Source organism: Rhopalosiphum padi, chromosome 2 (assembly GCF_020882245.1).
Source record: "Rhopalosiphum padi isolate XX-2018 chromosome 2, ASM2088224v1, whole genome shotgun sequence".
Taxonomy (NCBI): Eukaryota; Metazoa; Arthropoda; class Insecta; order Hemiptera; family Aphididae; genus Rhopalosiphum; species Rhopalosiphum padi.
Window position 1 is genome coordinate 1,639,990 of NC_083598.1, and position 26,571 is coordinate 1,666,560.

Here is a 26,571-nt window from a genome sequence, read left to right on the forward strand (position 1 = left end):
TAATATGGACTCGGTTACTCAGTACGTCACTTATTGTACAATAAACCCCTATCCCGCTTATCTATATATTGCGGTTATGTTGTTATTGAGATATTAATTTCTTATAAATAATGCTATTATTCCTATTACCCAGACCAATAAAGCTTCAACATTGTTGGCTGTTTTAATATTTTGATCCATTGAAGAACAATCATGTTCATACAATACAGTGTCATTCAGTGGCGTAGCCAGGGGTGGGCTTAGGGGTTCAATCCCCCCCCCTTGGCCTTAAAAAAATGTTATTATTGTATGATTTTAATACTTTTATTTTTATTTTTATTAATATTATTTTAGTATTTTCTATGTACGGCTGTGGGACGCTATTCGGTGATCGTCGCGTGCTTATCGCACCGACGACCGAGCGATCCCGCATCTACTCTGAATTTTATAATATAAACATAATATGTATATGTCTATGGCGTGTATGTATGAGGCAACCCGACGACGGCGACGGGTAATATTGTTCTATTTATACTTTTATACCATATACGATAGTGTCCGTGTCACTGCGAAAGTGAAACCATGAAAAAATAGATTTATTTTGTCATGAGTGAAACATTGTCGTATGATAATATGAACAAAATAATCACTATGAATAATCTGAAGAGAAAAGCACTCAAGCAAGAACAAGGACAATCAAAAACTATTTTACAGTTTTTTAAAAAAAAAATTCCTGAATCATTAGATGTAAGTATTTTATCATTTTTTTTTCTTATTGAAACAAAATTTAATATATTTATAATCTGTACAGTGTACACTGTACATGTTATATAATAAGTAAATTGGATGAAATTTGATTGTCGGGAGGGGAGGTCACCCAGTGGTGGCACCCCGTAAAATCATTTTTTTTAAATATATATATTACCTAATACATGAGTTTAAATTTCAAATATCTATAATGATTTTTTTTTTTTTTTGTAACTAATTAATAATTATAATCTAGGATGCTCATTTAGTTGCTATTTCTGACAATACAAATGCTACAGTGATTAACAAAAATTCATAAGAATTGAATACAAATGCAGATTGTTCAATTGTAAGATGTTTATAAATATTATATTATTTTAAAACATAATGTTCTGTCATAGTTTAAAATATTAAATTACTTTTATATTTTTAGTCCACACCAGTATTAATAGTAAATATGGATGAATATAAAACAGCAAAGTCAACAAATGATATTGGTTTATTTGTTAATTGTTCTGAAAGGGTAAGTATTAAATAGTTAAATATTAAATCCTTACACAATATTATTTGATTTACTTAAATTAATATGCAATTTTGAATACAATAGGTAATAACAATGAACTACTAGATAAAACTCATTTAATTATATTTTAGATTTTTGGTGATCCATAATTCTGATAACTTAAGTAAAGCGTTTTTCATTTAATTGTGTGTACACTATTAAATGATTAGGGAATTGATATAATGACATACATTTATGATTTATATTAGTTTCCAGTAAGGTACACTGTATATATACTTTTTTAAATAAATTTCAGCTTTATTTAGCTTGATTTAAATTCAGTTTGTAAATACCTAATCGCTAATTATATAATGGCATGCTGCTTTTGCAAATGAGCTTTATTAAAATAAAATTTTAATATTTTTTAGTACTATACTACCTATATTGAATATTATACAAAATTAGGGTATATCTAGTTTTGTTCATTTTAGGTACTAGTTGCATTTAGAAATGTAGAATGATTACACTTAATATTTATAAATTTGAAATATTTAATTATTAATAAGTTTGTTTATTATTTAAGATTGAATCTATTAAACGAATTGAAATATTGCAATCATTGTGGATTCTTGAACAAAGTTATAAATATCCAACAAACAATAAAAGAAATCTTAAATTCCAACACCATTGGCTTTACAAGTGGACTTGGATTGCTTACTCAAAAATGTTTGATGGCGCATTATGTAAATATTGTGTAATTTTTAATGAACATGAAGGTGGTTCGGGTAGTCAAAAATTGGGTAAATTTGTTTTAACACCGTTTTCAAATTGGAAACACGCAATAGAAGAATTTAATAAACACGATAACAATAAATACCATAAAATGACATTATTAAAGTTTCATTGTTTAATGTCAGTGTCTAATAAAACTACTGATTCTATTTTAATACAACTGGATAAAAAATTGAAATCTGAGATAGAACAAAACCGCGCCAAATTAAAACCAATTATTGAAACTGTCATATTTTGTGGCCGTCAAGGTCTACCTTTGCGTGGTCATCGAGACTCAGGTCCAATAAACTGTGACAATCCTCCTGTTGAAAATGATGGTAATTTTAGATCACTCTTACGATTTAAAGTTATGTCTGGTGATATAAATCTAGCTGAACATTTAAAAACTGCTCAGGGAAATGCAAGTTATATTAGTGCTGATATCCAAAACCAAATATTAACTTCTTGTTCAAATTTAATATTAAAACAAATTATTTCAAAAGTTAATGCTGCTAAATGTTTCACTGTATTAGCAGATGAAACTGCCGATATATCGGGAATTGAGCAATTTTCTCTTTCACGTTATTTTGAATTTTCTTCAATGCAAATGAGAGAAGATTTCTTAACGTTTGTTCCTGTTACTGATGTTACAGGTATGGGTTTAGCAAACACACTTTTAAATACCCTGGATAAACTTGGTATTGATTTGAAATATTTAAGAGGCCAAGGTTTTGATGGTGTAGCTACCATGAGTGGATGCTTTAATGGTGTACAATCCCACGTTACCAAAAAATATCCACTTGCTCACTACATTCATTGCACCTCACATTGTTTAAATCTAGCAATATCCGACACATGTAACATTCAATCTATACGAAACTGTACTGGTACCATACAAAAAGTATGTGTGTTTTTTAAATACCCTAAACGACAAAATGTAATGTTAGAATCAATAAAACGTGTATGTTCTGAATCACAGATTACTAAACTAAAATTACTTTGTCCAACAAGATGGGTCGATCGGCATGACTCCATAATTACTTTTATGGAATTATTTGATGCAGTTATTGATGGATTATCGATTATTTCTACATGGCCAGACAGAGAATCGTCATCAGGAGCTTATCAACTTTTGTGTGCTATTAAGCAACCTGAATTTATTTTGGCAACACATCTGTTAGCAAAAGTATTTAGCATAAGTTTACCTCTTACTAAACTTCTTCAAATGAAAAATATAGATTTAATTGAAGCCATGTCTCTGGCAGATAATGTATCTGATGTGTTAAAAAATATCAGAAATAATGCAGATGAGGATTTTAAGAAACTATTTTTGAAAGTGAAAGAAAAATGTATGTCACTTGATATTGAATTAACTTTACCTCGTTTAACCAATACACAAAAAAATTGGTTTAATGTAAAAATTACTTGTCCAAACGAATACTATAAAATATCATTATTTATTCCATTTTTAGATAATTTTATTAGTCAACTTCATGATAGGTTCATTGCACATAAATCTCTAATTACCAATTTTTGCTGTCTCTTACCAAACAATAATTTGCCAAATAGAGAAGAAAACATAAAAAGTTTGGCAGAAAAGTATAATGAAGATCTTTAATGTAGTTCAAATTCAGTAATTGGAGAAGTATTGACATGGACACAAAAATTTATTGGAGCAGAAAAACCGAAAAATGCATTAGAAGCTCTTATAGCATGTAAGCCACTCATTTTTCCATCTACTTATAAACTTTTCCAGATAATAGCTACACTTCCCGTAACTACAGCAAGCAGTGAAAGGTCATTTTCTACGTTAAAAAGACTTAAGACATACCTTAGAAATACTATTGGAGAAAACTGAATAAAATAGTTTAGCACTACTAAATATTCATCGTGAAATTATTTTAACAACAGATGAAGTTCTTAATGACTTTGCAAAAGACACAAGGAAAATAAGATTGCTATAGCTTGTAATTTATAATGTGAAAAAATATATTAACATTAATATTAAAATTTAAAGTTTTTTTTATTTTATATTTTTACTTGTTTGTAATAATAAGTCAATAAGTGTGTATTGCGTGTTTAATATTAACATAAATAAATATAATTATTCAGCTTCAGTTAATCAAAAATAAATTTATTATTAAATAAGCGTATATAAACGTATAACTCGGTACATTTTAGCGCATTTGGTTTTACCACTCCTGAACAATATATTTTAGAGGTGAGAAAAAAAAAGTCATTAACCCCCCCCCCCTCAGGTAATTCCTGGCTACGCCACTGGTGTCATTAATCACATTAGGTGTATCTATTCGTGAAAAAAAAAAAATATTTTAAATACCTTTTGTTTTGAAGTTTCATTAAATTAAATTCTACCTACCCGAAGATGAACTAGATGATATTAATAAAGCTTCTAAATTGTTAACTGTTTTAATATTTTGATCAAATGAAGAACAACCATGTTCATACAATACAGTGTCATCAATCACATTAGGTATTATTATTCATGAAAAAAAAATATATATTTTAAATACCTTTTTAAAATATAATTTGTTTTCAATTTGATTAAATTAAATTGTACCTACCAGAAGATGAATTAGATGGTATTAATAAAGCTTTTACATTGTTGGCTGTTTTGATCCATTGAAAAACAGTTATGTTATTCTGATACAGTGTCATCAGTCACATTAGTTGCATCTATTTATAAAACAAAATATTATCATATTTTTTATAATAATAATAATCTTTATTGCAACAACAGGATATATACATTATTTATAAAAATATGAGTTGAATTTTGCAGCACCTCTATAAGCGAAGCTTGTGCTGGGGGCACGGTTCTTATTATTTAAAGTGAATACATAATGGATAAATGTTTAATAATAAATAATTTAAATACCAACAAACAAATTAAGATAAAGTTAATATAGCATAAATTAACTAACAATAAGATAAAAACAAAAATAGTTGCATTATTATAAATTATAACAATTACAAACTAGATAGTAGATAGGTCTAAATGTTTTACATAATTTTTAAATAATAACACATTTTTAAAGTTGATTATATTAATATTTAGTAAATGACATAATTTCAAACCCATGTAAAATATACTATGTTGACCAAATACTTTGTTAAGGTTTGGTAGAAGTATGTATAATAATATTTTGTTTGTATCTCGTATTGTGCTCGTGATCTAGCAATGTAATTAAATTTTAAGTTTATATAAATCGACTAAAACCGATAATTTGTAAATGCATTTTAAATGCTTTACATTAATTCCCTTATAAATCGATGATGTACTAGTTGTCATGGGAAGATTTAATAAAAATTTAACAATTCCATTAATAGTAACTATAAGCCTAGATAAAACATTATTTGCGGCTCCTCCCCAAATAGAAATACCATAAGAATAAATTGATTGAACTAAATATGCAAGATAAATCATTCTTTTATAATAATTATTAAATAAGTATCTAGCTTCTTTAAAGAAGTAGAAAAATTTATGTAAAGTATTATTAATATAATTTATATGACTTTCCCATTTAAATCTACAGTTAACAATTATTCCAAGATATTTTATTTCATTTACCTTTTCAAGTATAATACATTTAGAAGTACAAGTTGCACTAAGATGATAATTACATTTTAACGAATGAACAATAAGGTTATTTCTTAACAAGCAATTCGATGCTATTTCGATATTATTAATATTGGATATAATTAAAATTGTAGAATAATGGTCAGTTATATCACACCTTAAAATATTAGATATTACTGTATTAGAATCAATGTTTCTAACAAAAATATGATCAATGCACGTTTTTGAATGATTAGTTACTCCAGTACAATGCAACGCAAAAATCCATTTCTCGCCATAATATTTAAATATTCATTGCTAATATTTGAGTTTCTTATTATATCAATATTTATGTCTCCGTAAATAATATTTTTATAGCGTTTATTAATTTGAGGTAAAGTTAATTCTAAGCTTTTAAGAAATAATTCCAAGTTATCATTTGGAGATCTATAAATACAAATCATTGAAAATACTAACTTGTCTATTTGAAATATAAGTTGTATTGAATTACAGTTTAATAATATTTGCTTTTCAATTTGTAATACATTAATGGATTGTCTAATTAAGACTGTGACTCCATCACTTTTGTTAAAAATACCTAAAGAATTTATAGTTTTATAACCATTTAACTTAAATTGGTAGTCATTTAAAAGCCATGTTTCACATAACACGATAATATCAAAATAACTTACAACTGAGCCTAGTAAAATTGCTAGATCATTAAAATGAGCACTAATACTACTAATATTTATTTGAAAGATGGAAAAATCACCTTTATGCAAAACGATATTATTTATGGAATCTACATAAGTAGATTTAACATTATTTAGTTTTAGGAGATGATCAGTATTAGATAAGTTAAAATTCATATTTAATAACATAATAATATAATATGTAAATTCATAATAAGTACTAACTATAAATGGATAATGTCTTATAAATACAGATTTGTTTTAATTTGTATTTCAAATACAAGTCATTTGTATCATAATTATCATTTTTAATAATACAGTACCTTATATTTATCAAATTATGAAAATAATAATTATCATCTCTAGAAAATTATGGTATCGGTGGCATAACAATAGGGTGGTACGATGGCAAAAGCCAAAAAGCTACTTTTAAATATTAAGAAAAGTATTAAAAATTTATGAAAAACAAATAACTTTGTTTCACAAAAAATTTAAGTGCTTAGTGATTTTAAAAATAAATAAAAATTATACTTACATTCCACAGTTTTCACCTTAAAAAAGATACTGATTTTGACACTAGTCTCAGACAATTTGCGTTGCTTGCATGATTTAATGTGCAACCTATAATTATGTGAATTTAAGCTTCTCATTTTTTTGCCGCAATGACAAATACTTAGTTTTGTAGATGTGGAATCCATAATTTAATTACAATAATTAAAATAATAATAATAATAATTATAATTATTCATCACATACGGTAAATAACTTTAAAAATACAACGTACAACAAGTGTGACAGTGAACAACGAGCAATGGACAATGAACATAGAAATAGAACATATTTAGTATTTATTTAACATAATATATAGTTGATACTTGATACTGATAAGTAATATTCATGTCAAGTGTTGACAAGGAAAGCTAAACAACCAGCTAGCGGATATTACAAAAACATCTATAACACAATCTAAAAATAGATATATTTGGGATTTTACAGCGCATCGCACTATCATTATCGTATTATCTGCATTGTTATTAACGGTCTACCGACTACGGCTTGTATTTACGGCCTATCACAATTCACAACTGCTTAATAGTTTAATACTTTCATAATATATTTTACATCTTACCAAGTTATGTGTCACCTACTCACCTACCCAGCACCTAGTACTCACCCACCTACCCACATACCCACCACATAATTCACTATGGCAGTCGCCATACTTGGATATAGGGATCGGCGCCACTGAGGGGTAACCCAGTGGCCAGTACCCACGTTCCACGAATTACATAATATTTGTTATTCGTAATAATTCTAACGTCAAACTGTAAACTTATCATTTTAATTTTAAATAATGATTATATTTGTCATACAAAAAAAAAACCAAAAAATGCCCAGGCGAGATGTAAAAAATCCTTAAAAAGCTCGATCCAGACCTTTTTAATTTTTTTTAAAGTCCGGCCCGGTCCAGTCAGGCGGGCCGGGCCAGATATGATATAATTCTAGTTTAGCTCCCAAGCGATTTTTTTTTTCAAAATGTGTTTTTGTATGCTTTATTTAGTAGTACTTTAAAAAAAAGTTGCTCAAACTTCCTTTGGAACTTATGGAAGCTAAACTAGAATTGTTTCATATATTTATTAACTATTAACTCCTTATAAGTGATACACAAGCAACTAAATTTGCGTCATTGTGGTTAACAATGTTACCAGTTTACCACTTTATGAATATGTGATAAAATGATAAATTCTAAAAGATAAGAACTACAATCACGTCATTGAAGATCTTGTAAGAAGTTCGTTGTTTATACACAAAATATTAAATAATACATAATAATATTAATCATTATTCGTTGCACCATGATTATTTATATTTAATATATATTATATTCTTAGTATTAAAATAATATACAAATTTTTATTCATTTTTTGCAATATTCGGATATCAGATTATTTGTTCATTGTATAAATTTAAATACGTAAAAATGACAGAAGAAGGTGAAAATGGTAGCTCCAAGACAACTGAAGTAAGAAAATTAGTAAAAAATGCTACTGATTTACAACGTTTGAAACTCGAAAGACTAATGAAGAATCCTGTAAGTGCAAATGGTTTTATTATATTATAGTTAATAACTCAGCTTCACTGCTTCAGGCTGAATACTTTAACACCTGGGATCAAATTATGCAAATGCATGGTAAATATGTTTTGAAAATCAGTTATGGCTAACTTGACTTGATTAAGACATAGAAGATTGGTTATAGTGATCAGTATATTTCTATTTAAGTTTACTTACCTTGAGTATTGTGTAATTTGTGTTTCATGGGCAATTCAAACATGCTAGTGCAGCATGTGCATGTTTGGTTTTTTGAAATTAACTAAGAATACATTTTTAAAGTATTCTACTTGTTGATTTGATTAATATGTTTGTTTTACTGTTAATAATAATGATAAATTGGATAATATGAGGAGTTTAATTAATTTTTGGAAAATGTACATAAATTAAACATTAAGTTTACTAACAAAATTAGGTATATTAGTAATGTTATCATTAATAAAATAAAATGTTTTAAACAAATTAAATACCTATATAATTGTTAATATATTTATTTGGAAAATTATTTAAATAATCTGATTACTATGTGATTAGGATAAACCTGTTTATATACCTGAGCCACGATCTGACAAAAAATCCCCTCATGTCCCCGAATTTGTAAGAAATGTTATGGGATCAAGTGCTGGAGCTGGCAGTGGAGAGTTTCATGTTTATCGACACTTAAGACGCAAAGAATATGCTAGACAAAAGCATATACAAGTAAAGGCAGAAAAAGTAAGACATTTTATTAAAATTAATTTGTGTTAAATGATTTAAATGTATTAATATTATTTGTTTAATTTTTTTTAAAAGGAACTTTTGGAAGAAGCGTATCGTCAAAAAATATTAGAAAACAAACAAATGGCTGAAGGACGTACAGCTAAGAAAAGAGCAAAGAGATTAAAAAGAAAAAAGGTTTTAAGAGAAAAGTGTAAGATGTCTAAGAAGAATAATACTGCGAACAATGTTAATGAAAGTGACTCTACTAGTGATAATGATGATGATGATAATGATCAAAATTTAACAGAAACGTAAATGTAGCACAATATTAAAATTAAAATATTAATGTAAAAATATGTAAATAATAATAATTATTCATTAAATACTAAAAATAATACTTAAACCATTATTTATATCAGTAGAATTTTGTCTTATAAATCAAGGTGCTAAAGCTCCTCTATCCTATTTTGTTATTTTTAAGGTTATGGATATCTGTTACTATTAAAATCTAAATTAACATGAAACAATTTAGGGGTACTAATTTCAAAATTGGTGATGCTTAGCACACCCAAGTACCCCCCAAATTGTGTCTAAACAGTTCACTATTATTTAGTTTTGATCGTCACATAAATTTAGCCATGTACAAGTCTTAAAAATTTCTGTCTATTCTTACATTTTTTGTCACCCCATTAGGCTGAACCCCTATATTCTTTCAACATTTTGTGTGTGGGCTCCTGAGTTAAGAGGACATCGCACTCGCATGTGTTGTCCTCGTCTTACGAACATACGACATAGTAAATTTTCGTTCACCAGTTTTAATAGTGTGCTTTTAGTTTTGTTATTAGAGTGAATTGACCTATTATCAAACTTTTAGGTAAGAACATTATTTATGTTCTCTCGTTGGTTTTTTACGATATTTTAATTTTTAAATGAGTTATGAGCATTTTCAAATATTTATATTTTTCATACGCTATACTACGCATAACTCACTTAAAAATTAAAATATCGTAAAAAGCCAACGCGAGAACACAGATAATGTTCTTACCTAAAAGTTTGATAATAGGTCAATTCACTCTAATATCAAAACTAAAAGCACACTATTAAAACTGGTGAACAAAAATTCACTATGTCATATGTGTGTAAGACGGAGACAACATATGCGGGTGTGACGTCCTCTTAAGATCCACAAAATTGTATCTATGATTAACTTAATTATATTTTAAATCTGTGTATTTATTATTATTAAGGATGGTGGGGAGATAACAAACCTGAGTGGCGGGGCTGTAAAGTTTTCACTCACAATAACAAACCAGTACCAAATAATATTCTTATTGGTTTTTTACAATTTTTTAATTTTTAAGCGAGTTTTATGCATTATTGAATTTTAACATTTTATACACTCATAAATCATAATTAGCTTAAAAAGATATAATTTAAGCTGTTTTAAAAAATAAGATAAACAAAATTGCTATCTTGAAAATTTAAAAAACTTAATTGCATAAAAAAATTTAATTTTATGCCATTCAATCAAAATTTTTATACTTATTAATTATTATTTATTACTATAAAAAAAACCGCATTTAAATATATTGATTTAACACAGAAATACTAGGGTGATACTGGACTTTTGGGACATATTATATGTGTTGAACATTTTTGCATTTTACCTCCCCAAAAGAAAATACTTAATCCAGTTTGTTCCCAGATATCTCATTGTTGAAGATTGAAACATTTCTCAGCTATACTGTCTTCATACAAAAATTGTTTTTTTATTTATTAACATATTATAAAACCAATACATTCATCGATACTCTTGGAATTTAAAATTATATATAAATACTGCTAAGTAGATATAGTAATTTTTATAGCGCATAATACTTTTTAAAGACATCAATTTTATTTGCACTATTATTTTATTGTTACAAAGGCATCTTTAAAACTAGTCAAGCACTTGCATTGTTTTCCAAACAATTCTGTAATATTTCTTTAACAGTTAGTTCAACCTGTTGAGCAAATAACTTATTAGCTACCGCAATATCTGTGCGCTCGTCAAAGATATCTGGTTTCGGAACTCGTCGCATTCTAAGTTTTGGTCCCTCCATTTCTTCACTCCTTTGGGCTGCAGCAGGTAGTAAAAATATATCCGAACGTACAGATGTAACTGACACGCACATGCGGCCTAGTTGATTTAAGAATGTTATACAGTCTTCGCTAAGAGTGGGAAATACTTGACATATTCTGACTAATGCTGGTAATGTAGGCATATAGAGTTCACGGCGGTCTTCTTGTGTTAATACTGTAATAAAACAGTGATAATTATTAATTATTCAAAAATTTAATAGGACCATGATAATATTTTTTTGATATTACCTGACAGAAAGGTGTACATTGTGTTAATGGCTAAACGTGCTAAGCTTAATGATTTTGGTAATGGATATTGTTGGGAAATATTTGAAATAAGATCAATAGCAAATATCTGTTTTTGGAAATCTGGTTGGCTTAAAAGTTCTGCAATAAAATCTAGACAAATATGCATGGATGGAATTCCTAGACAGGTAACTGGAAGTAATTCTCTAGGATATCCCTGAAAATAAAAAAACAAATTATGTATAAGATCTATAAAAATATTTAGTATTATGAAATATATATAAAAATGTATAAATACCTGGAAGTGCACTAATTTTGCAAGTGGAGGATCAGCAATAAACATTTGATGTAAAAATGAACAAACGACACCTCTTACTTCTCTCAATGTCATCATGTTAGAAAATGATTTCTTAAAAATAAATAATTGTTTAATTATTACAATATAATAAAGGATTTTTCTTTTAATCCAGAATCATTTATAAATTAAATGGAAGAATAATTTTTTTTCAGCATTTAATTATTAAAATGTGATTTTTAGTAAATAGGTACAAATAAAATAAATTGACAATATGTATCATATTTCTCAATATGTTAACCTTAGTGCATACTAGAATGAAATTTTGTATTTTAAATTTAAAACTGATAATATATTTTAAAATTTGTCAAATACTTAAGTCAGAACTCATACTCAACAATTGTTAAGATCTATTAAAAATAAAAGTACCTAAATAAAATATTAAAAATAAGAAAATAATTTTGAAAACTTGCTATGATTTAAATCTAAAATGACATTTTTTGAAGACAAATAATTTATATTTTAGTTAATACATTTCATTCTAAAATGAATAATATATCAATAGTTATTATCAGAAATTAAATTAACAAGAGTAATATTGCATTCAAAATAAGAATTATTTAAAATTTTAAAATTATTATTTTGATTCTCTACTAGTAAAAGTATGAGTAAATTAAAAATAAATTATCCATCAAAAATTTAACTAAATATTTATGTAAAAAAGCTTACTCGATCATCTTCAGTTTCCAAACAAGCCTCTAATAAAAGTTGCACTGCAGCACTGTCTTGTGCAGCTGTCAACACATTTTTGTATTCTTCACGATTATTAGTTTGAGTTAATTGCCCAGTTGCAAATATTTTTTGATTGACCAGACGAGATAAATGACTTCTTGAAGCTGCTAATGATGATTGCAATACTCGGATTACAATACTCAAAACTGTCGGACACCTGAATTGAACAAATGGCATTTATAATAAAAATTGAAGTAAAACTTAATTTATATTTTACCTATAAACTCTGGCATCACATTGCAAAACTTGTAAAGGGTCCTGAATTAAATTTTCCTCTTTCAATGCACTTGCTCCATTGTTATGCTGTAAAGCTTTAATAGTAAGTGCCCACAAACTGCGAGGCAAAACTGTATTAAGTCTTAACCAAACTTTTTTATATAATTCTGAAAATAAAAACTATTTAATATATATATTTTTTTTTGGATAGACCCAAACACCTAGTTTGGTGTACATCTGTCATCAAGGCGGTAGTCTTATACTATATGACCATACCAGCCCTATTATTATTCTTTATAAATTCCGAATAATCAACAATATTTTACCTTGAATATATCTTGAAACGTTAGAATCTAATGTGTTTGGCAGAAATTTTAATATGGTCGGTGCAAATGGCCAAATTTTAATTGGACGTTCAGCATACAATCTTTTCAATACAATTCCAGCTCTTTCAGGGCGTTCAACCATCATGCTTAAACCTAAAACCGTGTTTAATTTAAAAAAGGTTTTAAGTGATTGTTAATAAAAATTAAAAATAAATGATTTTACCATACCACTTTCTATCATTTCTGTTGTAATATTTTTAGCTTTGTGTTGCAATACGAATTGACTTTCTGATGTTGTATCTTCCATCCAGTCCTCAACTAGAGACAAATGAGGAAAATGTGTGGCCAAAAGTCTTAATAGAGTAGAAAACAAACTAGAATACGGATGCTCTTTTTCTGCTTGTTGAACTATATATCGAATAGGGATGTCAGCCAAGAATTCAGTTTTGTACCTGATCAGTCCAACTAACTGTAATCTATTGGGCTGAGAAGCCAAAGACATACTGTTTTCCTCGTATAAAAGTAAATAATACAGCAATAGGAGATGAGCTGTAAAATTCTCATTACCAGTTTGGTCTAATACCTTATCACCAAAAACCTTTAAAATTTCTTCTTCTGTAATTGGCTGATTAACGGCTAATTCTTGTGTAGCTTTATTTGGTACCACTAATATAGAAGTGACATAAGCTTCAATTAAAGAAGGTAATAATGGATGTAATGGCGAAACACTAGCGCAAATTTGACTAGAAAACAAAATAAATTAAATTGGTGTTAGTTTTAAATTATTAGTTATATTTTATAACATGCATACTTGTATATCCACGTTTTAATGTTAACCCGATGTTTTGTAAAAGCTTGGCTTTTTAATAACTGTAAAACACAGTGAATTGGCAAAAATCCAGACATATTGGCATTTAGATTTGGAGTGACAGGTATATTAACACTTCTAGAAGCTACAACCTTATATTAAAATAATAAATTAGTCTTTTAGATAAATTATTAATAGATAGTAAGAGACTTACTTGTTCAGGAAATACATCTTGAGTGAAAATTTGTTTCATTTTTCCCATTGTGCTTTGTCTGATATTTATTCTCATTCCTAACGTATTACACATATGATCACAAATCCAAGTTAGTTGGCTACTATGGAAATGTATAGCCATCAACAGTAACATTTCTCCAAAACTTGCAGTTGTGTCAGTTGGCCTAAGGTAAATGTAAATAACTTTTAATTTTGTAAAACTTTGAATAAGTACATGTTACTTAAAGCATAATTAATAAAATATTACTTTCCAAAGAAAGGTGACTCGCTTCCTGCTAATCTTTTTAACCATTGCACACATTTAGCTTCATTTTCTGAACTAGCAAGTAAAGTATTGCAGCATATCATTATACACAATGAAATTGTGACAAACCTAACACCTTCTGGTGTAGAAGGTGGATAACATGTAGCTAAGGACATGAGAGAAGTGATTTCTTCTTCCTGAAATCTACCAAAGAATATAATCTGGAAATTAATATAATTTGCTAAATTTTTAAAACTAAGCTTAACACATACTTGATACCAGCTATTCCTTTCAATGCACAATAAAGTCTAAGTAGTACAGTAGATTCTACAACACTTGTGTTGGGTAAAGTGTTGTCTTTAACATTTTTCAATAAGTTTTGTAATTGTAATAATAACTCGTCACGCATATTTTGAACAGCAAAATTCACAGAATCTTTTGTTCTCTAAATAAAATAATTTAAATAATTAAAATAATATTATAGATTTATAATTATTACTCACCTTCTGTCGGATAAAAAGAGAAAACCAACTTCTAGCCTGTGGGTCATTTCCAAGTAATAAGCCAGAAATGAATGTCACAAGGTCATTATTACTTTGTACATTATTCAGATATGAAACTTTGGAAATTTTATTTTCTAATGTCAACATGATAGTTAATGCAGGCATTTTACTAAGTTCAACCTATGAATAAACATATTATAAAAAATTAGAAAATATAAATTATTTACTTTTTTAATATATGTTTATCACAATCCCACAATGATTAAGGCTCATTTTTATTAAGGACACAAGTATTATTTACTTTTTTAAATCAAAAAAATTTGAAAAATTGTATCAAGACCAAGTGTCATAGTTGAATAGTGTTAATGACTCAATACTGTTATCTTGTTTTTAAAATTAATTAATAACTGACAATCAGTTATGAGAGAAAAATTTATGTTGGACCATTTCTAAGGAGAATAATATTATGTTTCAACGATTAGCAGTGATGCACTGCTTAAAAAGTAACATTGTATTTGTGTAAATTAATAAATTGTTAGCAACATTTATGAAAAGATAGAGAGCATATTATATATACTTATTTAGTCTCTATCTTACTAACGAACATATAATATGGACAAATTAATGTTCAACAGAATTTGTTTTACTGTTATTTTTAATATTAGAGTGAGTTAACCTATCATAAATGTTAAGAATATCATCTTAGATATGTTGATTAGATTTTTTTTGATTTTTAATCTTAAAACAAGTTATGAGAATTTTAAAATGTACAATTTATGTCCATAACCCCACATAATCACCGCGAAGACACCCATTATAAAGAACAATTAAAAATAATAATTGTGATAAAGAATAAATTCAGAAAACATAGTAATCATGATAATCTGTTTAAGAATTAGTAATTACATAGAAATTCTAACATGAAAACACCTCTTTTTTAACAGAGGCTCAGAAGCAATTGACTATTAAAAAAAAATGAGCTTACACATTTAGCACGAATCACAAGTGCAGCAGGTGGATACATAGCACTTAACTGGGTTAAGACTTCCATTCGAATACGACTACCGCCATTTTCTTCTTCATATCTTTCTGAGTTTTGTATTAAGCTTGTACAAACTAAAAGAGTTTTATAATGTTAAGCTATTTTAAAACAAATTCATTTTCAATATTACCATCATAAAAACAATCAGGAAAATTAGCTACAATCCAACAAATGAAAATTGGACCATGTTTAACATGAAGCAACACTTCTGCAATATCTTGAACTGTAAGTATAGCTGGTAATTCAGAAAGAGCAATATTTAATACATCACAAACTTCTGGTATGTAGACTGGGTAATCAAATAAATCTGACTGCTTGATATAAAATTCTGAATTTATTGAAGTTTGTAATGCATGTTGTTTTTCACGGTGTTCTTGAATCTTTATACATGATGAAAATCAAACAATAATATCTTTTTTACATTTATTTATTATTTTAATTGTTATACCTGTGAAGAAATATATAGGATTTCACTCAAAACAAGTCTCAACCGCCGAGTAGAGTCACTTCTCTCAAATTCCAAGGACAATGGATTTTGTAGCGAATGAATAAGAACACTATCGGCCTGAGTACTACCCAATTTTTGTCTAAAATAAATATGCACAATTAATACATTAAACAAAATTGTGTTTAAAGTAAAGAGCCATTTTTAACTTTACCTTAATATTTGTTCTTTTTTAACATCTATTTCTAATGAGTGAAAATCAATTGACAACAGTGCAACAATGGAATTGACAAGTTCTATTCCCGACAACAGTGTAAGTATATCCTTCTTGCCATCGGCATAATCTGCCATGTTGTCCGCCGATGATATTAAGCTCATTCGAACCAGACATGGTAATACTGGACGGATGTCTTTTGCTGACAACTTGCATAGTTCTTGTATATCAACGTTAAGCAATGCTTGGAACACTTTGTGCGACACGTTTAAATTAACCGTCATGACTGTAACTAGTTAATAATCATACTCATAATAGCATAAACCGAATTATTATTTAGTATTTTTCAAGAATAGCTTTTGTCAACGCGGTCGCATATCGTCATAGAACAAAACAACATCTTCCAAAAACATTGCGACTTTCGTCTTTCGGAAATTAGTGATTCGTTTTTTTACCTAAGGCTTAAAATATATATAATAATATAACTATAGAAAAATATTGTTTATTTAAAAAAAAAAGTATTCTATCTTCCGTTTGTTTGAAATATTAATGTTTTATAGTTTATGTTTATGATTTATTATTTTTATTATTCGGATTAAAATATTTGTTGATATGCCATCAGTTATCACGTTTTTTACAAGTTCAGTTTTCGTATGGGTTATGTAAAAAGAGTGTTTGGTATGACGTCATAAACTTGAATGATAAATTGATAACGAACGCGGTTACGAGTAAACACAACGTTTGAATTTAAATTTTAAATGCTGTTCACCCGTCATGCTTATATCCAGGGGCGTATTTAAGGGAGGGACCTGTGCTCCCCCTCATTCACCTTATTTTTTTATAATATGAGATATTTTACAATTCTACGCCACATGTACGCAAATTTGAACTTTTTGTTTGTGCCTTTCTTAGATCATTTACGATCTAAGGTGCCTTCTCCATAAGACATTTCTAAATACGCCCTTGCGACCCTGCTTATATCCATAGATAAGTTTTTTTTTTTTAATATTATCTAAAATTGATTAGACTGATCATGTTTATAAATGTGACTTGGAACATCCATTTTTATTTATTCTTTTAACCGAATTATGGTTAAATTTCATTTTTTTTAATGTAAATGCAGTCATTACTGTGCTCATATACTAGATTTTTTCAAATTTAAAAAATTAGTATTGAAGTTGTAGAAGCCTGGGAAAGATCAAAATCGTATTCATTTCACCCGTATTGATGGTACATTACTATATTTGTATCTTAACATATTAATCATAATTTAGAAACTATTAAAATGTACATACTTTTTTCTTTGCTACCTTTTACTACGCATCTATGATTGATTAATTTGAAATAGTTCTTGCATTTTGTGTTTAATAGTTTATAATTATCAATAAATATAAATATTTAAGGTTACTTTGAAACTACAATAATAGTCAAATAAAATTAAGCCATTCACTCTTAAAAATTGTTTTATTGAATTTCAAATATACATGGTACATAAGAGAAAAAACTGTTAAACTGAAAATTCCCAAAATCCCAAAATTGGTCGTACTAATCTTTATTCATAAATAAATGTAAAAACAAAATATAAAAATTATTTTACAAAATGGTTTTTGAGAAAATACTTGTAATAAACAGAATGTTTTGACTACAAGCGAAAAGAGAACTCTATTTAATTCATTTATATAATTCTTGTTGTTATTTAATTTGAAGGAGGAGGTGGTGGCGGCGGAGGTGGAACAGCTAATAGTGTTTGTAAATCAGGGGGTGGCATCATCATAGTTGGAGGATTCATTGAGGGTGGAACTTTTGTTTGTTGTTGTTGTTGGCTTGGCCATGGTTGAGTTGGTGGAGGCCACATACCAGATACAGTTGTTGGAGCAGGAGGATTAGGTGGTGGACCCTGTTGCCATGGAGGTGGCATAGATGTTGGTTGGTTGGGAGGTGGTGGAGGTGGTGGCATGGCCCATGGCATCTGTTGTTGAAAGTTTTGATTAGCTGGTGGTGGTGGTGGAATGTTAGAATACTGTTGATTTGATGGTGGTGGCATTTGCCAGGGAGGTGGAACATTTATTCCAGGAGGAGGCATGGGTGCTCCATTCATTGGTTGATTTGACCAGGGCGGTGGAGGCAATGAATTTGGTATTGAATGAGGTGGCGGTATTGACATAAGTGGTTTTAATGGTTGAGGTTTATTAAATAAACCTCCATTACTGTTCCCAATAGAAGGACGCATGGAATTATCATCATTATGTTTTGGTGGCGGTGGACCTTCACCAAGTTCAGCCATCAGAGACATATATTCTTCATCAATTTTATTCTTATCCTGATTAACTGGAAAACTAGCACCACCTGTATTTTTCATTCTACAATCTTTTGCAATATGTCCAGCTCCACCACATTGAGTACATAATATACTGTTTGTAACATTAGGTTTATCTTGACACTAAAAACAAAATAAATACAATAGCAAACTTAATTATATAATTAATATGAGTATTTTTTAGTTTTCATAATATTATTTGAAATATAATAACAATCTACTAATTATATATAATTGATATTAATAATTCTGTGCTAAAAAGTTAGGTCCAAATATAGATTAAGTAGTATATAATATTATATAGAACATATTTATGAATTTAGTCATTATTATAATTTATATTTAATTGGAAAATGATTTTTAGTTATAATTTGCATTAAAAACACTTAATTATAATTTCTACAGAATTATAGCAACTCGTTATACTCACCATCCAAGATTTATGATCAGCAGCACCACAGTTAGAACACCTAGGTCCATCATTTTCTCTCAGTGTACCATTCAATAAAGCAAGTTCTCTAAGTTGCATGCGCCTTAAATCATTTTGTCCTTCTGGAACTTCTACACCTTGTTTTATAATTTCTTTAATCTACAAATAATATATTATATAAATATGTAATTAAATAGTAACCAAGTGTATAAAAAAATACTTTGTTCACAGCTTTTTGAACATATTCAGGATTGTTTCCAGTTACATAAGCATGTAATGGCTCATCTTCTCCTGGTAGTGGTTGTCCATCTTTACGGGCAACTTTTCCTTCTTTGACTGAACCTTTACCACGGATAATAATTTTTGCACCAGTCTCTTTTTCCATTGCTAGAAAATGCATAAGTATTAGATGACATTTTAATAGTAAATGAATTAATTTTAACCAACATTTTAATGTATTTCCACGTGGTCCTATTAAAAGACCCACAAAATTGATATCAGGATGTTCATCTTGAGGTATCATTACTTTATCACTAACACGAATAACAGGAGGCCTGGAATTTAGAATTTATAATTATTAGTTTTTCAGCATTTATTTGAAATTTTAGTATTAATATTTACTTATAATCAGCAGGAGGTTTAAATGTAGGATTTATTGTTGCCATGCGTTGAATAAGTCTATGACGTTCTTCTTCCAACTTTTTACGAGTTCGATATTCTCTAGTATTCATTCGCTTACCATCACTGCTATAAATGGGTTCTGGCGAAGGTGATCTGAAACAATATTGGTGATTCTTTCTTGGTATCTAATAATTTAGCTCTAAATGTATAGTCTTAATGAAAAATAAAAATGTTTAAGGTCACGTAGACATTATATAATATATCAAATTATAAAATGAATGTTCATCATATTTAGATATGAAAATTTTTAGATTAGCATCCACTGGAAGAACACGATTCAACTTCAAAAATTAAAATATAAATGCTAGATAAAAATATTAATGAAAATCGTAAATTAAACTTAAAATTAAACATATTATGCCTGTTTAGGAAAAATTAATTAATCACCTAACAAAATTAATGAAATATTAATTTAATTAATTCATGACTGAAGGAAGGTTCCACATATCATTTTTATAAAATTATTTCTTCATTATTTGAAACAATAAACTGAAGTATTAACTATTAAGTACCATCTATAATTTAATAGAAAATATTAAAAAAAATCACAATAGTAATGATTTTGCATTTTAAATGTAAAATTAAAGTAGTGGAACTTTCCGTGGTTAATTATTAACCCTAATCTTAAAATAATCCCTTTAGGAATTTCTTTGTGATTCTCTACTGAAAACAAAACAAATAGTATTATAAATGTCAATATTATGATTAGACCAAACCGTATAATGTATCGATAGTAGTAGTGCTAAATAATAGTTGATGGATTTCCAAATCAGTCAAACCTTTCTTCAGGATTAGATGGAATGCCCAGTTCTCCTGTCCTCAGCTTGCGTCCAATTTCTTCTATTTGTAGTTGTACTAAAATGTAAACGGGTTAGAATAGGGCAAAAACGCCCGGAAATTAGTACATAACGATTAATATAACTCATAAAATATTTTATAACAAATATTTAAATTACAGTTAAATAAAATATTTCATCATCATATTTATTCAGCACCATATTTAAACTTTTTTTTAATTGTTATTTAATGATACTAATAATTAAAAAAATTATTTTAATTAATTTTTAAGATTTAGATATTAATTAAATTGTATATGTACAACATCCATAATTTTTCTAAGTTTTCATGCAAGGACGAAATAGTTTTAATTTACCTATATTGAGACAAAAATATATTAATCTTAATAAAATAAGAATTAAAATAGATTAGATGTAAGCATATAATAAAAATGAATACATCAAATATTACGAAAAATTCAGAAGCTAAACAATAAGTAAACTATAGTAAATGTAATAAGTTTATAAGAGCATAAAAAAAAGATAATATATTATTTTTTTTTTTTTATACTATTATACACTTAATATTTAATTTAGATAAATAATATTAAAGATTATAAATAATAAGGGATAATCATTTTTACAGAATAGATTTGAACATAAGAGTTTAAATTATGATTAAAATATTTGGTTTTGGAACATGCAAGTTTTTATAAACTACCATGCCCAAATAAAAATAAAGTAATAACAAATTAAAAACATTGAATATGTTCTAGTTATATTATTACCTAAACCCAAAAATATACAAATCCTTTCATATTCTTGTACATCGGGTTAGGTAGATAGTAGTCAGTGCACTGTAAAGAAAAAAATGAATTCTATTCCATAATTTTGAGTACATAATTATTGTATGTACATAGATTGAGCATATTACTCGTATTTTATTTCTCAAAATCTTAAAAAAGAATAAATAACTGAACATATTAGCCTTATTTAAATAAATATTATAATTATTATGGTTTTAAATGAATATCAAACTTTAAATTGAAGTTTAATACACATGAACTAGTTGGATTACATCAAATAAGTTTATAGCTATACTATAGCTTATAAAGTATTAATGTATTATATAAGACAAGGTAAATAACAACAATAATGCCATATGTTTAAATCATTGTAACAGTTTGGTAGATATTTCTCAGCTAAATATTTCACTAAAAACAAAAAAATAATCCTCATATTACAATAATACAATATAAAAATGAACTTTCCAATGAGTTACTTAATATTGCTTGTTTGCCCATACATACCCGGACAATACTGGATTATTTAAATTCATTCACCATGACTTAATGTTTTAGAATAAAAAACATATTCAACAAAAAACATTTTTTTCAGTTTTTTTTTTTTTTAAATATATTACCTATTAATGTTATGTCATGCACATATTAAATTAATTTAGAAAAATTATTTTAATTAATGTTATACAAAAAAATATTGACTTACAAATATAAGCTTCCTCTTGTTCTTTAGTGAGATTATGAGGTAGTACTGTGGGCATGCCTGGTATAAATGTTTTCTCCAAGTCACTTCCACCCCATCTCGACTTCTTCTTACGCTTACGGTCATTAGCATCAGAACCTAAAAAATCATACAAATTGTTTACTAAGTGCAATTGACTTTATATAAGATATATTATTCATGAACTTACTAGACGATTCACGTTTACTTAGTGAAGTATCACCGTTCTGAGGTTGTACAAACATATTCATGTAGTTATTGACGCCCATGTTAGAGCTCATATTTTCAATCAACACTAAATCGTGAACAGCCTGTCACGAGTTTTAGAAAGAAAAACTGAAATAGTCGTGTGTTTATTATTATTTGAAGTTTAAACGTACATTGCAGTTAATGATTGTCCATGGATATGATTCAATAATAATATACTTTACAAGAAACTTACCTATGCGATAACGGTATCGGTCATTAAGTACGATCGTCACTTAAGTTGTTGACTACTGAGAAACGAATTACGAGATGTCTAAGTGTCTAGTGTATGATCTGTAAATCATAAAACAATGCGTCTGCCGACCTTTAAACAGGGCCTGAGAGTTGAGGTTCGGAATCTGGTATTGAGTTGATAAATTTATTCGTGTTTGTTGACGCCTACCAGCAGTACTCCTCAGCAAAGCCATTTTTCGTTAAATTTCTACTCCATGACATAACCTTAATTTTTTTTTATCACTATACTTATCACTCATTCATTCGTAAGATGGTTTGAATTTTAGTCACATGCGTTCGTGTTGTGTACTTCGTGTATATATATTTATTATTTAATTGCATATTATTTTGCACGTTTGTTTTTCTATTGAATATAATGTCGTTTTTCATTCGTAAAAATGTTTCGAAACGTAAAAAACCACCGGTGCGCATCACTAACAACAACATTAAGAAAAAAAAGACGCAAAATCAAGCTGACGACGAGATCTCATCCGATTCTAGCGAGTCTGACCACGATGATCAACAACCATATTCGTCCGAATCGGATGGTGAAAAGTATATTACAGCGAGTGAGAAAAAAGTTCAACTCGCCAAGAAGTTTTTGAGTGAGATTGAGGATGAAGAGCGTCGGCGTTTAGAGGATGAAGATGATGAACAATTGAACAAAAATGTTTTAAAACGTTTAAAAGACGACGTCCTCGATCAGAAAGGGCAATTAAAAACAAAATTGGCCGACAGTTTGTCGACTTCAACTGACATTGTTGAGTTGCGAAACAGAAACCACGTCAAGGCTATTACTTGCACTGTTATATCATCTAATGATAAGTATGCATATTCCTGTTCAAAAGATTCTTCCATAATACAATGGGACTTAGAAACCTGTAAAGTACACAAATCTCTGAGTTATAATCGCAAAAAACCTCAATATAATCCGACGCACCACAATTATCCTGTCTTATCTCTTGCCGTTTCAGATAATTATTTAGCGTCTGGAGACAATTCAGGTCTTATTGTGGTCCGAAATCCAATCACATTAGACTATATTGGATCGTTGACAGGCCACAAAGATGGTGTTACTGGCTTGAAAATTTGTAATGAATCTAACCAACTATTCAGTTGCTCAAAAGATAAAAGTGTCAAAGTTTGGAATCTTGTTGATATGTGTTATGTAGAAACACTTTTTGGCCATCAAAATGAAGTTACCAACATGGACATGTTACAAAAGGATCGTTTAGTCACAGCTGGAGGCTTGGAGAATATGGTTAGAGTATGGAAGATACAGGATGAAACACAGTTGATATTCAATGGAACAGGTGGTTCAATAGATACTGTTCAAAAAATTGATAGTGCCCATTTTGTCACTGGCAGCGATAATGGAAGCGTCAGTATTTGGGGAACATTGAAAAAAAAAACCGTTGTGTAATGTTGAAAACGCACATGGAATTAACAATACTAACGGTCAACCCAACTGGGTATCTGCAGTTGGAGCTTTAGAGAATTCAGACCTGATAGTGTCTGGAAGCAACAATGGAATTATCAAATTTTGGAGGTGTTCAAATAACTTTAAGTCATTATTACCATTATTCAATGTTCCTATCAAAGGTTTTATAAATGGACTTGTATTCACTAACGATGGTAGTCGATTGATTGTGGTTACTGGCAATGAACATAGATTTGGCAGATGGCACAATGTAACTGGTGTCAAAAACAGCTTGTATGTAATTAAATTAAACTTTATTAAAAAATAAATTATACATGTCATAACTTGTTATTTTAATTTTAAAATATACAATTTTATAAAACTTTACTCTTAGCGAGTTGTTGTAATTGTTCATAGACTTTAGAAGGCGGAGATCCAAGAATAAAATTACAAATATCTCTCATAGCTACTTGTATATTTTGTAATGATCCTAATATATGAATTTTTGAGTCTGCCAATACTATTCTGGTGTTTGCAACATTTTTGATAGTAAACTTTCTCTGACCTCTTTTTCCAGCTAATCGCCCAATTGCACGTGATAAAGGATTTCCTTTTAATGTTTTTACGTCTTTCACCTAAATTAAAAAAAAGATTGGAACATCAATTCAAAATATAGAAATATATTAAAAATATTAAATTTATATTCGCCAATAGGGTTAAAAATTATTTTTTAAATGAAAAAAATCTAAAAATTCTCCCCACAAGATCAATCAACAAGTTTTATTCATTTTCAAAATATCTATCTATAGTTTAACTTAAGATAATTTTTATGGATTTAAGATATTAGTGTGCAACCAATAGATGAGGGGAAAGACAGCTGTCCAATTTCACTTCTCAAATATACTTGGGATATAATTAGTAATGTGTATCAACAATTTAAATATATTGTATCCAAATCATGTGATGTTAAAGATTGATTTAAAAGATTATAAAATTAAGTATCAAATAATCTTTTCTAAAACAACAATAGGTAATAGGTGTGGCGATTATAAAAATCAATCTGGTAGGACCAGCAGATTATAATAAACAATCTAAACCTTAAACTGGTTCTTAGCTAAATTATCTCTTTTGAGAATTAACAAAAAAAAAGCATTAAAATTTAAAAATATACATTATTTTCCTGTTGTGACTTGTGAATATTAACGCTTAATAGGATACAATATTATGCCTAAATTCTACACCTTTTAGATGGGTGACAAATGTTAACTTTGAAGTTAATGAATGATACTATAGTTGAGTATAAATATATAATAATATATTAGAGATACATACTTCAATAGATTCGACAAACAGATTGTCCAGTCTTATCAACGCCAGCGCGACTTCCACTTCAAACCTGTAGACAAACGTCTTGACAAAGTCTGCGACCTTCTGCAAATGCTGTGAGCCGATCTCGTTGTCAGCAACGAGATTTCTGATTTCCACGTTTCTAGATTTGACGTTGAACCTAATGTCCAGTCGAAGGTGATCGATGACGGGCGTATAGATCAATAGATCTTTAACCAGTGTTCCTTTACCGGCGTGAGTCTATGCGACGGTACTGGCATCTTGCGCACATCATAGTTGTCTGATGCCGACTTGGTGGACTGGACTTTTCTCAGGAGATTTTTTGCGAGGTGACATGACATACTGAAATTCGAGGGTCTTCAGACGTCGCACAGTAATCGTACATACAAATATTAATAAAATACGGTGAAAATGAAATAGGAATACACAGACCAGACAGTAGTACAGACAGTACAGTAGTGGACTATACACACGTGCGCCGTGCAACAAATGAATGATAATCAAATGAATATATGGGTCTGAGTGATACAACTGATAAGCGATTCAAATTTGAAATTCTTGTTCAAATTTTTATTTCGTTTTTTAAATCTATGCTCGACTAGAGCCATTAATAATATTTAATTTAATACTAGGTATATTACTATTAACATTTTATTTACTATTACTAGGTACCTAAATACTTCCCACTACATATAGTAATTAACTTAGGTAGTCTGCCCATCGTCCATGTCTTATGCGACTACATAATGATCAATGGCTATTCACGTGCCAAATTTACAAACTACAGTATTGAGTATTTGTGTATACTCAAAATTCAAATACATTATAGACCATAGTCAAAACTGTGAAATACTGTAATATACTAAAACGTAAAATATTGTAAATATTAAAATGTAGCCACGTAGGTACAGTTTTATTTGTTCGTCTGGCCATCGAGTAAAAAATGTTATATTGTAAAAATAAGCCATTGGCTGTTGCTCTAGAATTAGAGTTATTACGAAGTACGAGGCCTGATATTGTTCACTTGGTCTTTTAT

At 28.5% G+C, this 26,571-nt stretch overlaps 6 protein-coding genes and 1 long non-coding RNA gene across 7 annotated transcripts; 3 read left to right on the forward strand and 4 right to left on the reverse strand.

Annotated features, from left to right (window-relative positions):
* Positions 1–630: 630 nt before the first annotated feature.
* LOC132922315 (zinc finger MYM-type protein 1-like) lies at positions 631–3,617 on the forward strand. The gene is made up of 5 exons (XM_060985774.1): positions 631–726; positions 1,160–1,249; positions 1,812–2,900; positions 2,979–3,348; positions 3,472–3,617. Exons 1-5 carry the CDS (start codon positions 631–633, stop codon positions 3,615–3,617), a joined length of 1,791 nt encoding a protein of 596 aa, XP_060841757.1.
* Positions 3,618–4,082: 465 nt separating this feature from the next.
* Positions 4,083–7,086, reverse strand: LOC132922993 (uncharacterized). Its single transcript, XR_009661078.1, has 4 exons — positions 6,804–7,086; positions 4,582–4,693; positions 4,377–4,421; positions 4,083–4,304 (listed from the first exon to the last, which is right to left on the reverse strand). It is a non-coding gene; the product is annotated as an uncharacterized LOC132922993 (long non-coding RNA).
* A 966-nt stretch (positions 7,087–8,052) lies between these two features.
* On the forward strand, positions 8,053–9,480 carry LOC132920360 (PRKR-interacting protein 1 homolog). Its single transcript, XM_060982690.1, has 3 exons — positions 8,053–8,360; positions 8,913–9,092; positions 9,171–9,480. Exons 1-3 carry the CDS (start codon positions 8,250–8,252, stop codon positions 9,390–9,392), a joined length of 513 nt encoding a protein of 170 aa, XP_060838673.1. The 5' UTR covers positions 8,053–8,249; the 3' UTR covers positions 9,393–9,480.
* A 1,472-nt stretch (positions 9,481–10,952) lies between these two features.
* On the reverse strand, positions 10,953–17,162 carry LOC132920359 (integrator complex subunit 2). Its single transcript, XM_060982689.1, has 16 exons — positions 16,564–17,162; positions 16,353–16,491; positions 16,035–16,284; positions 15,848–15,978; positions 14,863–15,042; positions 14,632–14,804; positions 14,363–14,563; positions 14,096–14,279; positions 13,885–14,033; positions 13,302–13,816; positions 13,074–13,226; positions 12,749–12,914; positions 12,469–12,688; positions 11,743–11,853; positions 11,448–11,661; positions 10,953–11,373 (listed from the first exon to the last, which is right to left on the reverse strand). The coding sequence occupies exons 1-16, from the start codon at positions 16,845–16,847 to the stop codon at positions 11,021–11,023; spliced, it is 3,423 nt and encodes a 1,140-aa protein (XP_060838672.1). The 5' UTR covers positions 16,848–17,162; the 3' UTR covers positions 10,953–11,020.
* An 846-nt stretch (positions 17,163–18,008) lies between these two features.
* LOC132923418 (splicing factor 1) lies at positions 18,009–22,912 on the reverse strand. The gene is made up of 9 exons (XM_060987398.1): positions 22,731–22,912; positions 22,479–22,624; positions 22,274–22,408; positions 20,771–20,846; positions 19,932–20,084; positions 19,758–19,864; positions 19,531–19,697; positions 19,311–19,469; positions 18,009–19,003 (listed from the first exon to the last, which is right to left on the reverse strand). Exons 2-9 carry the CDS (start codon positions 22,567–22,569, stop codon positions 18,260–18,262), a joined length of 1,632 nt encoding a protein of 543 aa, XP_060843381.1. The 5' UTR covers positions 22,570–22,624; positions 22,731–22,912; the 3' UTR covers positions 18,009–18,259.
* Positions 22,913–23,028: 116 nt separating this feature from the next.
* Positions 23,029–24,575, forward strand: LOC132923419 (U3 small nucleolar RNA-interacting protein 2). The gene is given in 2 exon segments (XM_060987399.1): positions 23,029–24,170; positions 24,172–24,575. Coding segments are annotated over 2 exon segments (1,371 nt in total). The 5' UTR covers positions 23,029–23,144; the 3' UTR covers positions 24,517–24,575.
* On the reverse strand, positions 24,486–26,379 carry LOC132923421 (RNA-binding protein PNO1-like). The gene is given in 3 exon segments (XM_060987402.1): positions 24,486–24,823; positions 25,521–25,736; positions 25,739–26,379. Coding segments are annotated over 3 exon segments (615 nt in total). The 5' UTR covers positions 25,877–26,379; the 3' UTR covers positions 24,486–24,562.
* Positions 26,380–26,571: the final 192 nt, after the last annotated feature.